The sequence below is a fragment of the Bombus huntii genome, chromosome 14 (genome assembly GCF_024542735.1).
Source record: "Bombus huntii isolate Logan2020A chromosome 14, iyBomHunt1.1, whole genome shotgun sequence".
NCBI lineage: Eukaryota > Metazoa > Arthropoda > Insecta > Hymenoptera > Apidae > Bombus > Bombus huntii.
In genome coordinates this window covers 5,771,105-5,788,546 of record NC_066251.1, presented here as the reverse complement: position 1 = coordinate 5,788,546, position 17,442 = coordinate 5,771,105, and the positions used below count along the sequence as shown (strand labels likewise).

The window sequence follows — 17,442 nt, the reverse complement described above, 5'->3', positions numbered from 1 at the left end:
CTACAGACTGTATAGACGAAGCTTTTCCGCCTCATGTCGCTTAATCGGCGATCAAGAGGCACGTTGAACCTCGGATATTCAAACAGGGACCGCGCAAACTGCAGTCGAGTGCAGTGAGGAGAGAAGAGCCAAGTGCATGACAGACACGCTGCAATGTGTGTAGAGTGTCTCGTTTGCTTGTATGCACCTGCAAGACACATGTTGTGCACTGGTTTCCAGACGGAGAAGATGGGAACGGTCTCTCCACCTCGACTAAATTTCCGCCAGCATCCGTGAAAGAAATTTCCTGGTAGACGTTTCATATGTCGATACCAGAATTTTTTGGCGAAATGTACTGGATGGCTATGTTAGTATTTGCCTGTGATATATGAAATGTCCGATCCTGAAGGAATTACAATCCAACGAATACTGAAAGGGACGCTTTTACAGAAATCAGACGTCCATATAAATAGAGAAAAGATTTATTTTTCAATTTTTTCTTTTTTTTGCTGTATATTATATAATTTTAGATTTTAAGTTTTTGATATGTGCAATTGGAAATTGCACTTTTCTTGTATGTAGGATTTGAGGTTCTAACGTTGCAATATATAGAATTTCAAATTTTATTTCTCGAATTTGAAAGCTGCTGTGCTTCAAGGCACTATAAATATATAGGACATTAAATTGTCATTTTGTGATATGCAGAAAGCAGAATCTCACTTTTCTAATATATTCTTATTTCGAGTAATAATTATACACCAAATTGCTAGTGGTAAGTAATACAATAAATTTTCTCTGCTTAGCAGCCGCCACTATAAACACCAAAAAGTTACAAAATTAAGGTTACATATAAAATGAAATATTCCAAATTTTGTAAATTTCCTGTTCTCTATCCTCGAGGATTTTGTTATCACTGTGTTATTAACAAATTCGATGAATCTAACCTTAGAATCTATTCGATAACAACTAAATTAATTTGAAATATGACGAGTGAATTGCTAGAACCTCTCCGAAAAAATATTTCAATTTTCATTCAAATCATTTAAAGCTACTGCGAATGAATTATTAGCTGTCGTTCCGTTACGATAGATTTTTCCTTTTGTACGTAATATATCATCCAATGATAAGCGATATTTTATTTCGTTGAATTCGATACGTGTACGCTATCGAACTACATATCGACGTAGGGTTGGTTATCGAGACACGCACAATTCGCTGTATTTTTCCACCGGCACGTACGCCAAGTGTCACGTTCATTAATTTTTGTATAGCGTGCACACGAGTGCACTTGATACGTGACACCGATAGGGGATGCGGTAAACGAAAATAGAACGGATCGATGGTGTTTTTACTGAAGGAACGAATACAGGTATTACGCTACCTGTTGTAAACCGATTTCTTTCGCGTTACTTCGTCCTGTTATTACCTGGAGGATAAGGTCGAGGTATTTTTATGGACGACGTACGCTGCTGAAAGACAAATCTCGGTGAAAAATTCGGATGTATACGCTGTTGCGTGCCGTGTAAAAGAATCGAATATAGGGTATGGTGTGCAAATTTTGTAGCCCGAGAGCTTTTTTAACATTTACTGGAAACTAGATCTGTTTTCTAATCGGAAAAAGTTTGTACAATTACCTCGACAACTTAGTAACGAAGGTTTGAAGCCGATGGTTTACAAAAGTTCATGCAAATAGGGTAAAAAGTGTTCATGTAAAAGGATGCCTTTTATAGTTGTTAAAAAAATGGTTCTAATTCCATCCTCTTAGCTTTATAATATGTAATTATTATACAAATTAATTGTAAATTATTATACAAATATTTGTACATATATGTAAGTATAATAATTATAATATTGGTATATAAATATCATCTTGAAGTTCATCTTTCATCAGCGTATGAATTTCGAAAAATGTTATAAAAATTACTCGAAGAATGTAAAGCTACGCCTGCCTGGATTTTTTGTCAGAAGAATAAGATAAAATAGATTTTATTACGTTTAACAAGATATAAATGAATTACGACTCAATTTATTATTAATGTAATTTATGATATTGATTTAATCGTTATAATTAAAATCGCTGTGTACTTCTCTTTTTCTCTTTAGCAATACAACTCCAACGATCGACCATCCACTATTAGCAAATAATTGGAACCATAGGAAGCTATAAACTTGGCGATGGGATGATATCGTTCAAACAGAGATCGATGTAAAGGGCTAGACGTCGTTTTCACGAGATTCGTGACACGACAATGACAATTTCATCGGCCGTATCCCGTAGCAAAGTGCAACAGGAGTGGAAGGACCGAAAGTAACGAAGCGAGACAGTGGCGACAAAGAGGGACGTTAATGAGCCAGACGACGCTGGAATTGAATTCGACGCCGCGCAAAGCGCTCAAACGAACTTTCCTTCAACGACAAATTGCCATGAAATCCTGTCGAACGTTTCTTGTTCTGCTGGCCAGTGAAATTTCCAATCTGCTGTTATTACGATCGTAAAAGATCGAAATTGTGTACTCGAAAATTAAGAAAAATAAAATCCTTTCTTAATACTCTTCGCATACATTCAGGTCATTTCTTTTCATACTTTTCGTTTGTCTTTTTCTCTGATTGCGCCTCGTTCTGAAAAGACGAATTTTTAATTGGAACATTTAGAGTTGTTGAGAAGAGCTACGAATGTTAAAAAATCTGTCAAGGAATATTTAATAGAAGCTGGCAAAACGGTATGATGATACTTGAAATGAGACAAGAAAATATCTTTGAGCTTGCTCGTATCTCTGAAATTTACGATTTGCAGTTGTTGCAATTGCAGTGGAAAGAATCTGTAGCACGTCGAAATAAAAAAATGACAATACTTTCCTTTCTTTGATTACTGGCAATAATTATAAAAATATTAATTTTTATATGGAAATCTTAAAAATATTAGGAAGTTGTAAAAAGGAATTATATTTTGTTTTTTTCTTAAGAAGGAAGATATATTAAAGACCATAATTGGTATCTTGTTTGCTCTTATGCTTATCTCCGAAATCTTAGGATTTGAAATTATCGCAGTTGCAATAAAAGTAGAATTTGTAGCACGACAAAAAAAAGGCACTCACAGTAATAACTATAATAATAATTATAATCCTCCAACTGTGTCATCTATAATTTTCGATTGAATCTTCAATTGTTTTCATTATTTGATACTTTTCGAGTTTTCTGGGTAGATTAAAAAAAAAAAGATTCAGAAGATTGTGACACTGTTCGAATTTCATAAGCAGCAATTTTTCCAACAATATATTTTTTGGATCATTTATAACGGACCGGAAGATACTAATTAAAAATTACTGGGTGTGTTAAACGGAATTCTCGCAAAATTAATAAAACGCGATTATGCAATAAAATAATAAAAACGTTAATTTTCGTAGAATTCCTAGAAATATTACAAAGTCCTAAAAAAAAGTGTTACGCTTTGTCTTTTAAAGGAAATAAAATAGCAAAAACCAAGACTTGCATTGTAGAATTTTCTCTCAACTTCAGCCGAGGAACAGAGCGAGCAAAAATATCCATTTTTCTCAACGTTCGTTAAATCCGTGCTTTTTTTACGTGGTCGTGTTTCTTTCTCGGCTAACAAACGAGTTTTGTTTCATTCGTGCGAGTATAAATATATAAGTTCTGGCTGGGTGATTTTTAACGCGGGGAACGTGGTCAGAGCTGCGTAAGAATCGCAAGAAGTATTTACGTATCGTCAAAACGGTGTATATGTTCCCATATTAACTAGCAACGATAGCCATCGCGTTTCCATATAAAACAAAAATCCATCGAGAATGTTTGTACGAAAAATTTTCATGGCTACGAAATGATTCTACGGAATCTCAGTTTGCGAACGTTTATCAACAGCAAAGATCTCAATTAAATCAAATATTTCTCAACGAAAGGAATGTTAATCGCGTGTTTGCATGGTAAAGTGGCATAATATAAAGAAAAATCCTACGGGTCATTTGTCCCGCAGTGGCAAAAATGTGACGATTTATGGTACGGGGGGGGGGCTTATTTATGGCGTTAAAAATAGAACAACACTCCTCGTTATCAAAGATGACCACTTTATATTTTTATGTTTTTATTATACATTATATTATTATATTGTATAATTACTTATTTATTATGGAACTGAAATAAGCGCAGATTGAAATAAACATCGTACGATTCATTATGTTGCAATATACTTCATAAATCTTCCCAACATGAAAGTGCAATATGAAACGTATGTCGAAATGAGTACGGAGTTACGGTAGTCTCGTACCGCTAAATAGGAAACGACATTATGGCCATTCGATCAAAATTGCTATTGGACACTGTTGTCCCATACCGCCTAATAGGAAAATCCATCATGAGGTCTATTTGTCCCCGATGGACTTTTTTTGTCACCACGAACTTTCGTTTACCACCAAATAGAAATGTGTCCTTACAGAAGTCGGCGCAGTGACCGCGTTAAAGAATTCAGAACCATCGTTCTGCAATTGCTGCGAACTGGATGCTATCGCCAGATCACTCGCTCTGTGAATGCAGAAGATTCGAAACACAGAGAGACAAAGCTACGTACGGACGAAGCTTTAGATTTCCTGCACTTTATATGCAAAGAACTTTCGAATAAATTCACTCAGAATTCCTATTTGTTTTCGTTTCCTGGTTGGGCCAGTTCTGGAATTTGGTTCTATGGTTTGGTTCTCTTTATTACAAAACTCGTATCAATTCTATGGAAAGAGTTCGACATATAAATTTCTTCGCCTATCGCCGCAACTCTACGAAAAATTCGAATATCTGAACTTTATATCCTTAAATGTACGTTAGAAAAATGATAGAAATTATAGACGTTTGTTCTTGCGAAAGAACAAGAGGAAATTTCCAAAGTCGGATATTAAATTGACAGGTATAAAAAATTAACGTGTGTAGTTCGCATAAATAGCCTTGAACCGCCGATTTTATGTCACGGGGACATCAGCCTTTTGATTGATGTTGTTTGTAAGCAGAGAGGAGCCTTGGATCGCGCCAGAAATCCTTTTGATAAGCGGTTTCCGCGGCCGGAAATGTTGCAACGTCGAAAAAAATTCGATTTGCCGTACGAAGAATCAAATTCGTCATACTTTTTCCACGTTCTTTTCGCCAACACTTTGTCATTCGGAATTAACGTTCGTTACTCCCTTTCATCTTCCCAAGCGACGCTGAATTCGTCCCGTGAACTTTTAACGTCTGCCTGAAATTCACTAATTACCGAGTCGCCAGCCTGAACGAGATTAAATTTTGCTTAACGACTGTGCAGCCAGTAAAATATCCTGTGTCTAATTAAAAGCGTAGCCGTGTCATTTTCAACTATTAACTGTACGAGATTTGTGGAAAATTCCATGTTTAACTCTTTATGGTGTTGCAATTTTTTTATTATTTCAACTGCTATTTCATAGTTGTGTATGCAAGATACCATATGTAAAATGATACAAATATGTAAAATATGTTGATATTTCGTAAGTGAAGGTAAAACGAAAATTTGGTTTACATGCGTATTATAAATGTTAATGTATTTGTAAATTCTAATATCAATATTTCTAAATAGAGGCAAAGCAGAAATTTAGTTTAGATATGTATTAAATATTAACGTATTATACTGATATTTATAATTATAATGGAATATTAATACAATAATTAGACTGTCAATGTAAGCAGAAATTTTGTGTCAGATACCCTTAAATATTAATTTAATGTTGTTTAATATAATAGTAACAGATATAATATTAATTTAATAATAGACATACTGAAACAAAATTCTGTTTAGCTTCGTTTTGTGAACAGCGTTTACAAAAACATTAGCTTGCATAAATATTCGCAATCTAATTATTAAATTGAAAAATACTCCTCTGCATTTTATGGAAAGCTAGCGTTTCTGAATTGTATGTCACTTTCAAAATGAAGATGAGACATCGTTTAACGCCCTTATAATGTTTCTAAATGTTTATATACAATTACGATTGCCTCTATTTTCAACCTAAATCTACTGACAAATTCATTCACGTCGATTAAAGCTAAAAAAAGACCAGGTTTCGATCAGGTACAATACAACAAGGTTATATCAATCTGACGATACGATCGCATCATATGGAATATAATTGAACACAATAAGAGACTTAATTCACGTACAATAGTAAAAAAAAAAAAAACGTAGTCGCGTAATGTGTACATTGCTTTTCCTCAGACATTGGTAAATATTTTCCAATATTACCTGTCTGGTAAACTGAGAAATAAAAAATTATTATCTCTTCCTCTGTCCTCTATATATTTACCTGTACAGATATTAAGGTAGATCATGATATAACGTTATCATTGTAGATGCAAACGAGGTCAACGTGCTAACGACGAGTTGCTATTGTTTTCCACTGTGTTAATTAAATATTCAACTGGGACGCAGCTTAAATCGATCGGGTTTTACATAACCGCACGAAATAATAATAAAATACACATATTCCGTAGCGAAAGGATTAGACGACCGAGATTCTACAATTTACATTCCGAGTTCCTGCAATTTGTCTACGAACTATCTTTAAACGTGAACGCAATCACAGAGTCTCGAATAAAATATCTTGTGGCATCACCTTGAATCAATTATACCACGGTAAATCATCAAGTGCAATTGCCTTTAACTTACGCCACAATAAATCATCGGCTGAAGTTTAGATTAAGTTATTGCACGATATTGCATCCTTGTATTTATCAATGTCCTCGATATGGCTATGTCTTTTTGTTTCATATTCTCATGAATTTTTATCGTGCCAATCTATTTGTAACTAATGTGTTTCTAAGCGCTCTATATTTTCTGATCACCCACAGTTCTTCACCGTTGCTTTCCCTCTATTCAAATAAATGTACTTTTATCTATTTGACATTTTCTTTTAATTTTCTCTTTCATACAACAAATGGTATCTTTACCTTTTATATTATTCGAATCTTTAATCCAGATAGTACAATTCTCTGGAAACTTTTCAGTACCTCGATCACGATAAAGGAGAGTGACTTTTTAAATTTTCTGCTCTATATCTTCACTATCGTTCAGGAAATGTCGCACTTCGTCTATCTATTCAGATAGCGACTTACATACTTTTAAGGAACAGTGTTGCGAAATCAGCTTTCTGATTCATAGTCCTCCATTTATAATACGTATCACTATAGTACGATATCGTTACATACGATCAACAATATGTTTCCTTCGATACGAACGACAATTAAAAAAGTGTCCACGACAAAAGTTCATTACGATCTTCGGTTTATTCGAGAAGAAAGACAGTGTGATCCGCGATCATGTATCGAGAGAAATGGATCACGTTGGATACGCTGAAGATACTCACTTTCTTACGAAACTTCCCGAGTGATTCACTGAGTAAACCAGATTAATGCGTTCTGCTGCACAAGAGGCACAGAGAGATAAGCAAACTTCCAGAAACTACGTGTGTAGCGTACGTATGTATATAGCGCCCTATCAGCATATCAACTTGCCAGCTTTCTCTTAACACGCATGTATTATTCAGATTTTTGTCCGACGAAACAGACAGTTTAGACTATTTGCTTTTCATTAGACTATTTCGCCTTTCTCAGTCGAAACGTCCTATTTACAATTTTAAAAAAAAGTCCAAGATCCGAGAACCCTCGCGGTTTTTCATTTTTTTACTTCATCTTTGCGCGTCTTTGTTCAATATAGAATATTTAGCTACGATTTCTTAGCCGTGTAAAAAATTAAGAAACGCGAGAAACTTGAAATATCTGAATATACAGTGGCCACAGATATTTTCTTTTTCTTCGTGGAAATGTTCTATCTACGATTTTAGGAAAATCGAGAATCCGAGAAATCTCATGTTCTTCGTTTCTTTACTCCATCCTCGTGCCTATTTATTCGATGTAAAATATTCTCTTCTCGTTGGACTGTTTCGCCTTCCTTACATCATTTCGATGTCGTTTTGAAAATAAAAAAACTGCTGTACAAACAGGACACGTTAACTAAAAAGAAACACAACAAAACAACTTTAGAAACTAATTAGAAAAAAAGAATAAAATAAACGGGGAACTAAATATTTTAATATCGTCTTGAAAGGTAAAAAGCTACTGTACCGATAGGAAACTTTTAAGTTGAAGCACGTAGTATTATCGGCTATTTTCTTCCATTATCATCAGTTACTTTCTACGATTAGCAGCACACGCGATTCTCGCCAAACCTTTTCAACCAATCTTATCGCGATAAGTAAACGAGCGACTGGCAAGTGTCTGCCGTTGAAATTTGTTTGCTAAGCAAACTCTGTTTTTCGGTGCAACCGTATCGCATTGTCTCTTCGTGGCTGTCGGATGCGTACTAAGTTTATGCATATTTCGTTTCAAACGTCATTCGAGGTCCGGCAACGAATGATTATCGTACGATGTGTAGATTAAACAAAGTGTGATTTATGAATAATTATTACGGTATTATAATACTTTTGAGATTATCGAATTTTTAGTTTCACGAGAGAATCATCGTTCGCTGAGAATTATCGTAATATTCTAACTACACACTGATGATCACGCGTTTATGGGAAATTTAATCGTCAGCTGGTGTACCGATGGATTATAAGTGAGCAGAATAATCAATTCAAAATACGTCACGTTACTTTGTATTACTGAACAGAAATTATTGTTGTTCCATGAAATATGAACAACAAATTGACATTAAAAATCTCCAAATTAAATAGTCTAGTCCAAACATAATCGTTTCGGTCATCGCGTAGAAAGATCTAGAGAGAAATCTGCAATATGCAAAAATATATCGCTGCTTGGCATTGACAGTGACAAATTTAAAAAAAAAAAAAGAAAAAAATAAAAAATGACCAATTTGCTTTCATTGAGTGCGAATTCCACATTATGTTTCTATTTTTATCGTGTCAAACGGTACGTTTATATCCATCGGTTGTGCGTCAAAGGACAGTTGTACTAACAAGGCCTGTTTTTAATATTTAAAGAAAAATATAAATTTTAGAAAGCCTTTCGTCTAAAATTAGCATGTTTTAAGTTAGGCCGCTGTCGATTCGAAGCAGCGATACAAAGCGTGCAAACATCTTATTACATTATTTAGAAAATCAAACGAACTTTTATTCAGCTTCCACTGTTTCAATTATAATTAGACGAAAGATTAGATCTGCATGACATTTGAATAAATTTGTATAAAATTATACCCGTAGTAATTATAATATCTTAATGAATAGTGAATTTTTCTTTTAAATATGGATGTTTGTTTTAACGTGAAAACTCATTTTAATGCAGCGGATAGTGCACATCTGAGAGCGTATTTAAGAAAAAGAAAATACGCCAGCGACAGAGAGAGCAGTGGAAAAATATCAAAGAGAACGACGGTGGTATACCGAGAAATAGAATTTTGACGAACAAAAACTGATGTTTCGATATCAGGAAGAATAGAAAAGAGGATTGCAACAACGAAAAGACCTACGAAGGGACGCCAAGAAAAGAGAAAAGTACGACATTAAGAGTCGAAGAATAAATTAAAGCCGGCGTGAAGAGCGAAAAAAAGGGATGCAAGCATCCAAAGTGTAGAGAACGAAAGAAGAATTAAATTGCGATGCTTCGATCTTCTCTTTTAATTACTGCAATCTTCCTTTTTATTTATTAGTTTCTCCTTGTTCGAATTTTAATTTAGAATCTCGATCGTTTGCGATGTATCTCCGATAAGCCATCTGATGAAATTCCTCGCGTTTTTCCAGCCGTTTGTCCAGCAGCAGATTTCAATTAAGCAAAGATGAAAGAAGTGTGGCCGGTTCGTTTGAAAATTCGCAACGGGACCGGAATTAAAAGTTGTCGGCGTGATTTATTTGCCGACGTGACGGAGCTTCGATCCGCTTTCGCTATGCGTCGAGAAATAGAAATTTACTGCCTTGCCAAATCTCAAGCCAGATATTCCCGCGTTTCCATGGAATTTCCTTCGGAAAAGCTGATTCTTCTACGATGCCGATCTTCGAATTGACCTCGCCGTGTTCCTTCAATCATTTTACGTGCAATCGCGCTTTCTTCCCTGTCGTTAACACGCTTGCCCAATTTTGAGAAAAGTACAGGGTGGCTCGTAAGTGGCTTCCTCGTTCAAAAGTCGTCTAACTTTGTTCTTATTGCGTGTAAAGATCAGTTAAATTTACAGCTGTTTGATCGCGTAGCTGGATTACGCCTGACCTACTCTGATGGCACGTAAAAAATACTAAATAGCACGATCTTGTGCCCCGAAGTACCGTCTCTTCTTAAGCTAAAATCGTCTTTTTACGTTACACGGAAGAAATCGTAGTTTATAGCAACGCCAATAAATCATGTCGTTCGAAACGCATTTGTGCTCATAATCTTCCAACAGGTATAACATTAATAGAGTATTGTCACGCGCAGACGACTTGTAACCGAATTGTATACCAGAGCGCGTTATATACCCGTGAATAATAATAATAATAATAATAATTTGTCAATTTTTGTTCCAGATTTCCAAAGTTTGTTCTCTGGAAATTTACAATGGGCGCTATTCGCCTCGGAGCAGAGAGTAAAAATAACCGAATCCTGTTTTCCAAATCAATGGAATTTACAACAATATACTATAAACAATTGAATGTTATTTTCAAAAGCGACGCTGCGTTTTTTCAGAAATTCGAAGTTCGATAGAGAACTAAAAACAGAGCTGAAAGTCCGACAGAAAAATAGGTGTACGGCATTCGTTAGAGTACGAGAATGTTTTATCACAGAGACAAATAATTTGCAGGCCATTTAGTTGGTAAATTATTACGCAAGAGAACCGAGGTTTTTCTGATATTACAAAATTTAGTCTTTTTTTTTTTCTTTTTTTGATTGGAGAATATCGAGCATGACGGAAAATTCACTGTCAGACCGTCGTCATCGTTCGAATGCCACGTGAGCTCTTCGCCCGTACAGGAAACACCAGATTGACGATGCTTTTGTGCGAGAAGCTGGATCGATAACGCGTGTACTGTCGCCATTCAGAACGATCGTTCGAATTCAATAGCCACTACGTAACGATTCTTCGTGGAAAACGCTAATAAAATCGAGCGAGAAAGCGGAGCGTCAATGGGACGCGAGAAAGGTATTAAATTTGATCAACTTTTTCATGGATTTTACGGCGTCCCGATGATAGAGTTACAGGCACTGGAAATTCTTTCAGAACTGTGTATTAATTTCTGATAAAAAAAAAGTATAATCATGTTCAAATTCCAAAGATAAAGATGAAAAAGAAAGAGAAAAAAATGTAGTCTTGTCAAAGTTGTTATTAAATTCTCCGATGTAAAAATGGATCAAATAAACTTGCTGAAATTTTTACTCTTAAAATAGTTCGACTCTAACTTTGAGCGTTCTAGGTTCTGCTTTATGTAATATCGTGTAAGCTAGTTTTCTATTTCATCCAAACAATTTAGATAATTGATTCAAGCGCTCAGAGGGAAAGGGGGGGGGGAAACACGTTAATAAGGTAGATATAAATCTCCTGGAATTTTTACTCTTGAGATAACTCGAGCCTAACCTTAAACTTCTCGATTTCTGTTTGATGTAATGCCACGGCTTTCTAATTTCATTCAGACGATTTAAATAATATCAATTAGAGGCGGCGCAGTCAGCGAAAAAGTGGAACAAGTGCACTTTTCCACAAGAACGAAGAAGTATGAGAAATATTACCAAATCCTTCTGAATGTCTAACATCGAGAATATTTAATATTTATAATAATGTATATGTTTCGATATTTATCAATTAAAACATACAATTGTAACATCAGTTAAAAGCCTCGCAAATAGAAAAGTGAAACAACTGCATCTTTTCCATAAGAAGGGAAATGTATAAGAAAGAAAGATATTACCAAGTCTTTCTTTGTGACTTGTGATCTAATCTCTATAATTATGTACATATCTTGATGTCTATCAATTGAAACATACAATATCAATTAGAAGCCTCACAAGTGGAAAAATGAAACAATGGCATCTTTTGCATAAGAAGGGGAAAATATACAAAAAGAATGATATTGCAAAATAATATCTACATATTTTAGCGGCCAGAAACAACTCGGATTTTTCTATTACATATTAATTTTCTTACTAAAAACTTAGTTTTCATATATGAGTTCATATCGATGAACGTACAGAATATTACACGTTATTGAAACAAGAAAAGAGAACACAGATAGACTCTATTATCATCCATATACATAATGTGACACACAAATGATCGAGGTTGTCGCAATTTTCTCAAGTCGATCACTTTATCGATAGCGTCGTTCTCTTATTCACGCCAACTGTTATCAAGAAACGCAACCTCGAACAATCGATATACAGATCTTAATGATCATTTTGCACAATCTGGAAGCAACATTGCTACACCGCTGCGTGATAAACGACCGATTCATACCATCTTCCGAGATTCGATCGTTATCTATAACGCAGTATGTAACACTTTAGCAGGCGTTCAGATCTAACACAAGACGCGAAGTCGTATATAACGCGAAGAAGACACAAAGGAAAAAGAAACGAAGCGAAACGACGCTTGCTCGCCTCATAAAACAATAACTGCTAATAAGACGCAATTGTTCGTACCACGGAAGTAATAGAAGCAACTCCGAGAGCCTAATAAAACTTCTCAGTTCCATCTGTCGCTGCCGACTCTACGTTAATATAATTATCGGACTCTGCCATATTTATACAAAATCCATATTTTTATGAATCCAATGAACATTCATATCTTTCATATTTATAAACACTCGAGAAATTCATATTTTTGTGGATACAGTAAATATAAGAAGAAGGTGGATATCAACTTTTGACTAATATAATTAGTACAGTGTGCATATGTGTGGAAAATCCATATTTTTATGAATCCAATGAACATTCACATCTTTCATATTTATAAACACTCGAGAAATTCATATTTTTTGTGGATACAGTAAATATAAGAAGAAGGTGGATATCGACTTTTGACTAATATAATTAGTACAGTGTGCATATGTATGCGAAATTCATATTTTTCACATTTATAAATAGTCGAGAAATTCATACTTTTGTGGATATTATAAATATAAGAAGAAGGTGGATATCGATGACTCTTTATGCGAAATTCATATTTTTATAAGAATAATCGAAGAAACGAGGCTTAGGTAGAAGATCGTTTTATCTATCAAAAATTATACAGAGTGCTATATTTCGGATATTTTGTACATTTTGGCAAATCGTGCGCATTCTGTGTATGTTAAGTTTCCTATACGAACGCATAGAAATCCACGACACAAAAGATTAATTACGATAACGACTGTATAAAAAAATTCTAGAATAGAACGAACAAACAAGAAGATAAATGTATTTACGTAGTCTCATTATTTCAAACTACATATATATATGGTTATGTTAATATTTTCCCGCGATTCTCTATCACATTAGATAAACCGTAATTCCACCTTATCTACAACGTATCATTGTACAGATAGCAATTAATCGATTTAATTTAATTAAAAAATTGATTTGTCGATTAATCGACTTTCTATTTGCCAAAAGAGACGCGTGTTTCCCTACGTGAGTACAAAGTATGCGAACATACGACGCCGCAATTCGTTGCTCGAATGGTTCGAAATTACGAGAGCGGATCCACGCTCGGATCGTTTTCGCATGAATTCTTGTAAGAAGCCGATTTTCCGCTTGGCAGTCCACGACAACAATTTCTTTCGAATCAACTACCATTTTTGTCCCTTTCATTGATCGTTCGATCGTTTACTGTTCACGCAAATCTTATCGATATTGAAGTAGTTTGTAGATATACATGTAAGTAGTTCTATCGACTCATTCAGCAATCGCAGCATTTATTGCGCATGCAATATCTTGTGAAACTTTTGCGACATGGATTTTTCAAATATTTTCTCTATATTCGACGTTTCATTGCACTCGCGCTTGAAAAGTTCTTCGATAAGACCAATGGGTAACGAGAATTATTTTAGATAGTATTATTCTTATTGGCAATCTGTACGTAATAGAGTATTTACAATAATATTTAATACATGAAACCCATTTGCATTCAAAATTCTTCAGTCACGTTGATGAAAACATAAAAATTCGTAAAAATCCATAGCGAATATAGAACAAACATTGTCAAAGATAAAGTGTGCAGGTGCAGTATATTATTCTACAATTAAATGCTATAGTGGATTTCATATTAATACTAATACTAACGCAATATTAATATACTTGATAGTATACTCAATAATAAATAATATATACCATACAAAAAGGCAAAATAAATAATTCTAAACAATATACTTGATAGTACTTAAATATTACAATACATACACAATAATATATAACATTATAATAAATAATACAATACGTTGCACGTTATACTTAGAATATATTAACATACTTATATAGTAGTATACAGTATAATAGTGTATTAATATAGCAATATATTTTAAGTATAACACATATCAATTAATATACCTATATATAATAGTGTATTAAAATATATCTTAATCAGATTACACAGAATTCATGGCAATGGTCGCGCTAACCGAAAGTTCTGAGATTTAAAATTCCTACAAGGAAACGCTGTCTCATCAGCAACCACGAAGCGTGTGTTAATCGATACACGTTTCCTTGGCTTCTTTTAGCCAAATGGAGTAAGAGATTGAGAGCCACTGAGACCGCTGGCAAATAAATAGATCACCGACAAAGCTCCTTCGATTGTCAATGCTCTTCAGAATTGGATGAAGAACGATAGCAGGAAGGAAGGAAGGAAGGGAGGGAGGAAGAGGTGAAGTAATGCATTACTGGCAAAGAAGAGGCGGAAAGAGGTGAAACGAGTATGGTAGACGACACGATGTCAGGTCGGTTGGACGATGACGAACGCTCGCTATCAACTTCCTGCTAGAATTGATATAGATGCGCGGGCCCTCTGTTCCTACTACGTTAAACGCGACGAAAGGGTCGTTGATCCGGATAGTTCAGCAAGTTATCGCCTTTTTTTCCCCAACGATCGACGCTGTGTTTCGCGTGGGAATTCCTGAAATGTCGGATCCGATGGAAACGCCGACGAGTTGTGAAAAAAAAAAGGACGGAATTTTTCTGGCCAATTCGAGATCAATCGAAAGGCGAAACAGGTAGAGATTGATATCGTCGCGATGAAAATTGAGGAAAAACTGTCGAGTTGACGAACGCATTGTATCGTTTCTGGAATTTCGGAATTTCGGCTTTTGAAATTTCTCGAAGCCTAACGTTGTGTTAGATAATACGTTGTGTTTGTTTAAGTATTCTTGACTTATTTTTCTCATCGAGATATAACATGTTATTTCATTCCTGGAAAGTTATAATAATCGATGAAAATTGAGGTAAAATTGTTCGGTTAAAGAACGTACTTATTGGATTTTTTAAGATTTTTCGGAGTACAATGGAATAAATCGATTGTCGGGAACGTTAAGAATACAAGAATCTTGTAGCAACAGAGAAAATAATGGAAATGCATGCATACAATGTAATGAATGTAATGGAATGAATCGATTAACAAGAATCTCAAAAATATGTGCTCCGAGAAATCCAATAATATTTGAGTAACAGAGACAATAATAATAATAATACGACCGTGTTTTCCTTTCACTTTTCGGAGAATATAGCTTCTCATCGGTCAAACACGTAAATACAGGGGTCTATAAAATCCTTGGTGATAAATATAACTGGAGTGAATGAGCTTATTGATAACAGAAGATCACAGGATGTTCCTCTCTTGTAAAAGCAATCTTGGAATCTCTCATAACAACATAAACTCAACCAGAAGAAAAATGTCTTTTCGGAGTACACTTGTGTTTTCAAAAGAAATTACGCGTTTACACTGCAAGATAGGATTATACGTTCGATGTAATTTTTAGCGTTTTCAATGATTTATTGCTAGGACTATACTTTGAAACTGAGTTTTGTATTACATGCCTGTGTGTATTATAGCTAGGCTACGAATTTTTATACATTTATTGCTGCAGCTATTCGTTCTTTTTCGTTCAACAACTCATCGCATAAAAATTCGGAAAATATACGCTACGAAATAAAGTACGTTTTGTACTATTTGTACGTACAATTAATTGCCGTTATTTGCAAGTAGTTTTATGTTATAGCAATTTAAAGATGCAGCAATATATTCAAAATAAGGTGCAATACGTAAATCGAGTTGCACAAAACAATTCATATCTACCTTTATTTATAAATCACACAAATCTCCATAAAACTAAATAAACTTACAATATTACCCAGCAGTGTATTCTATACCCTATCCACGGTGTACTTAAGCTCAAAAATCCACTAACAACCTTCCACGTTATAATATACCCAAACCTATATCGAATTATCCTTAAAATCTCGACAGATCTCGAGAATGAATCCAATTTAATTTCATCTAGCATGGAATTACACAATTGTAATATTTTTTCTGACAGCGATCTGTTTACCAACAAGCAGCCGGCCATTTTCGAGCGCGCGGTACAGGGCGTAACCAAAGCCGCGTAAAACCTGTCCCTAGCCCTATAACCTATAACCTATAAAACCATATAAACCATTGCAACAAAATTCTCCAACGATGTTATCACTCACCCTCGGGATAGGCTTGCTTGCTTTGCACGAAGTCGATGAACATGTTGGTCACGTTGTACAGCTGGCCCATGCCCTTGGGGTTGAAATACGTGGTGGCGTTGTAGAGCAGCCCGGTCGTGTTCGTTCTCGTATAGTTGATACCCTGCGATGCCATGATCCCGTTCAGCTGCCGGTCCAGATCCTCGCTGATCACCCGCATCCGATTGGTCAGTGTCTCCTGGCAGTTAACTGGACACGACACCAGAAGAACAGAGAGCAGACCGAAAACCGCGAATCCATAATGCACCACGGCACTCGGCCGAAAACCACCGAACAGTACGAAAAACATGATAGCGACTTGCGCCAGGGACGCGTCGCTACGAACTGATGCCTCGGCTCGTCTCGCAGGCACGCGGAACCGAACCATCCCCACTCCTCCGCCACACTCGAGCCGAAGCAAAGCTTCGTACGTAGTTCGTGTCCGCTCGTTCCTATCGTTCAACGACCCGTGGCGTATTTTCTTTACCTTTTTTATATTTATATACTCTCTTTATCGATGATTTCGTATTGTAATAATTGTAGTCTTGTGTAGTAATTTCTATGTAATAAATATGTATAATGAGTGTTTTGTAAGGAATATTTGATGTCTTTTTTCCTGTAATAAAAAGTTCCTTTGACATGCTTGATCCATTTGTTCTTAGCTTTTACTGTTAACGCATCCTCGCGCATTTTTTTATTTCCTTTATATATTTTTATCGCCTACCTTCTATTGCTTTTTGTATAATAATTATAGATAATAAATATTTTATGTTCCCAACTTTTACTGTTCACTCTCGCGAATTTTCTGTA

At 35.2% G+C, this 17,442-nt stretch overlaps 1 protein-coding gene across 5 annotated transcripts in view; it reads right to left on the bottom strand.

Moving 5' to 3' along the window:
- Positions 1 to 17,165, bottom strand: part of LOC126873109 (prominin-like protein) — a 70,941-nt gene extending 53,776 nt beyond the window's left edge. The window contains exon 1 of one of the 5 annotated variants that reach the window (XR_007692306.1): positions 16,615 to 17,086. Coding sequence is in view for 4 of the 5 variants with exons in the window: in XM_050633642.1 (XP_050489599.1) it covers positions 16,615 to 17,020 (406 nt within the window). In the remaining variant the exon portion in view is untranslated. Of the gene's footprint in view, positions 1 to 16,614 lie in introns of all 5 variants that reach the window. The other 4 variants (XM_050633642.1, XM_050633641.1, XM_050633644.1 and 1 more) reach the window with 4 other exon arrangements.
- Positions 17,166 to 17,442: the final 277 nt, after the last annotated feature.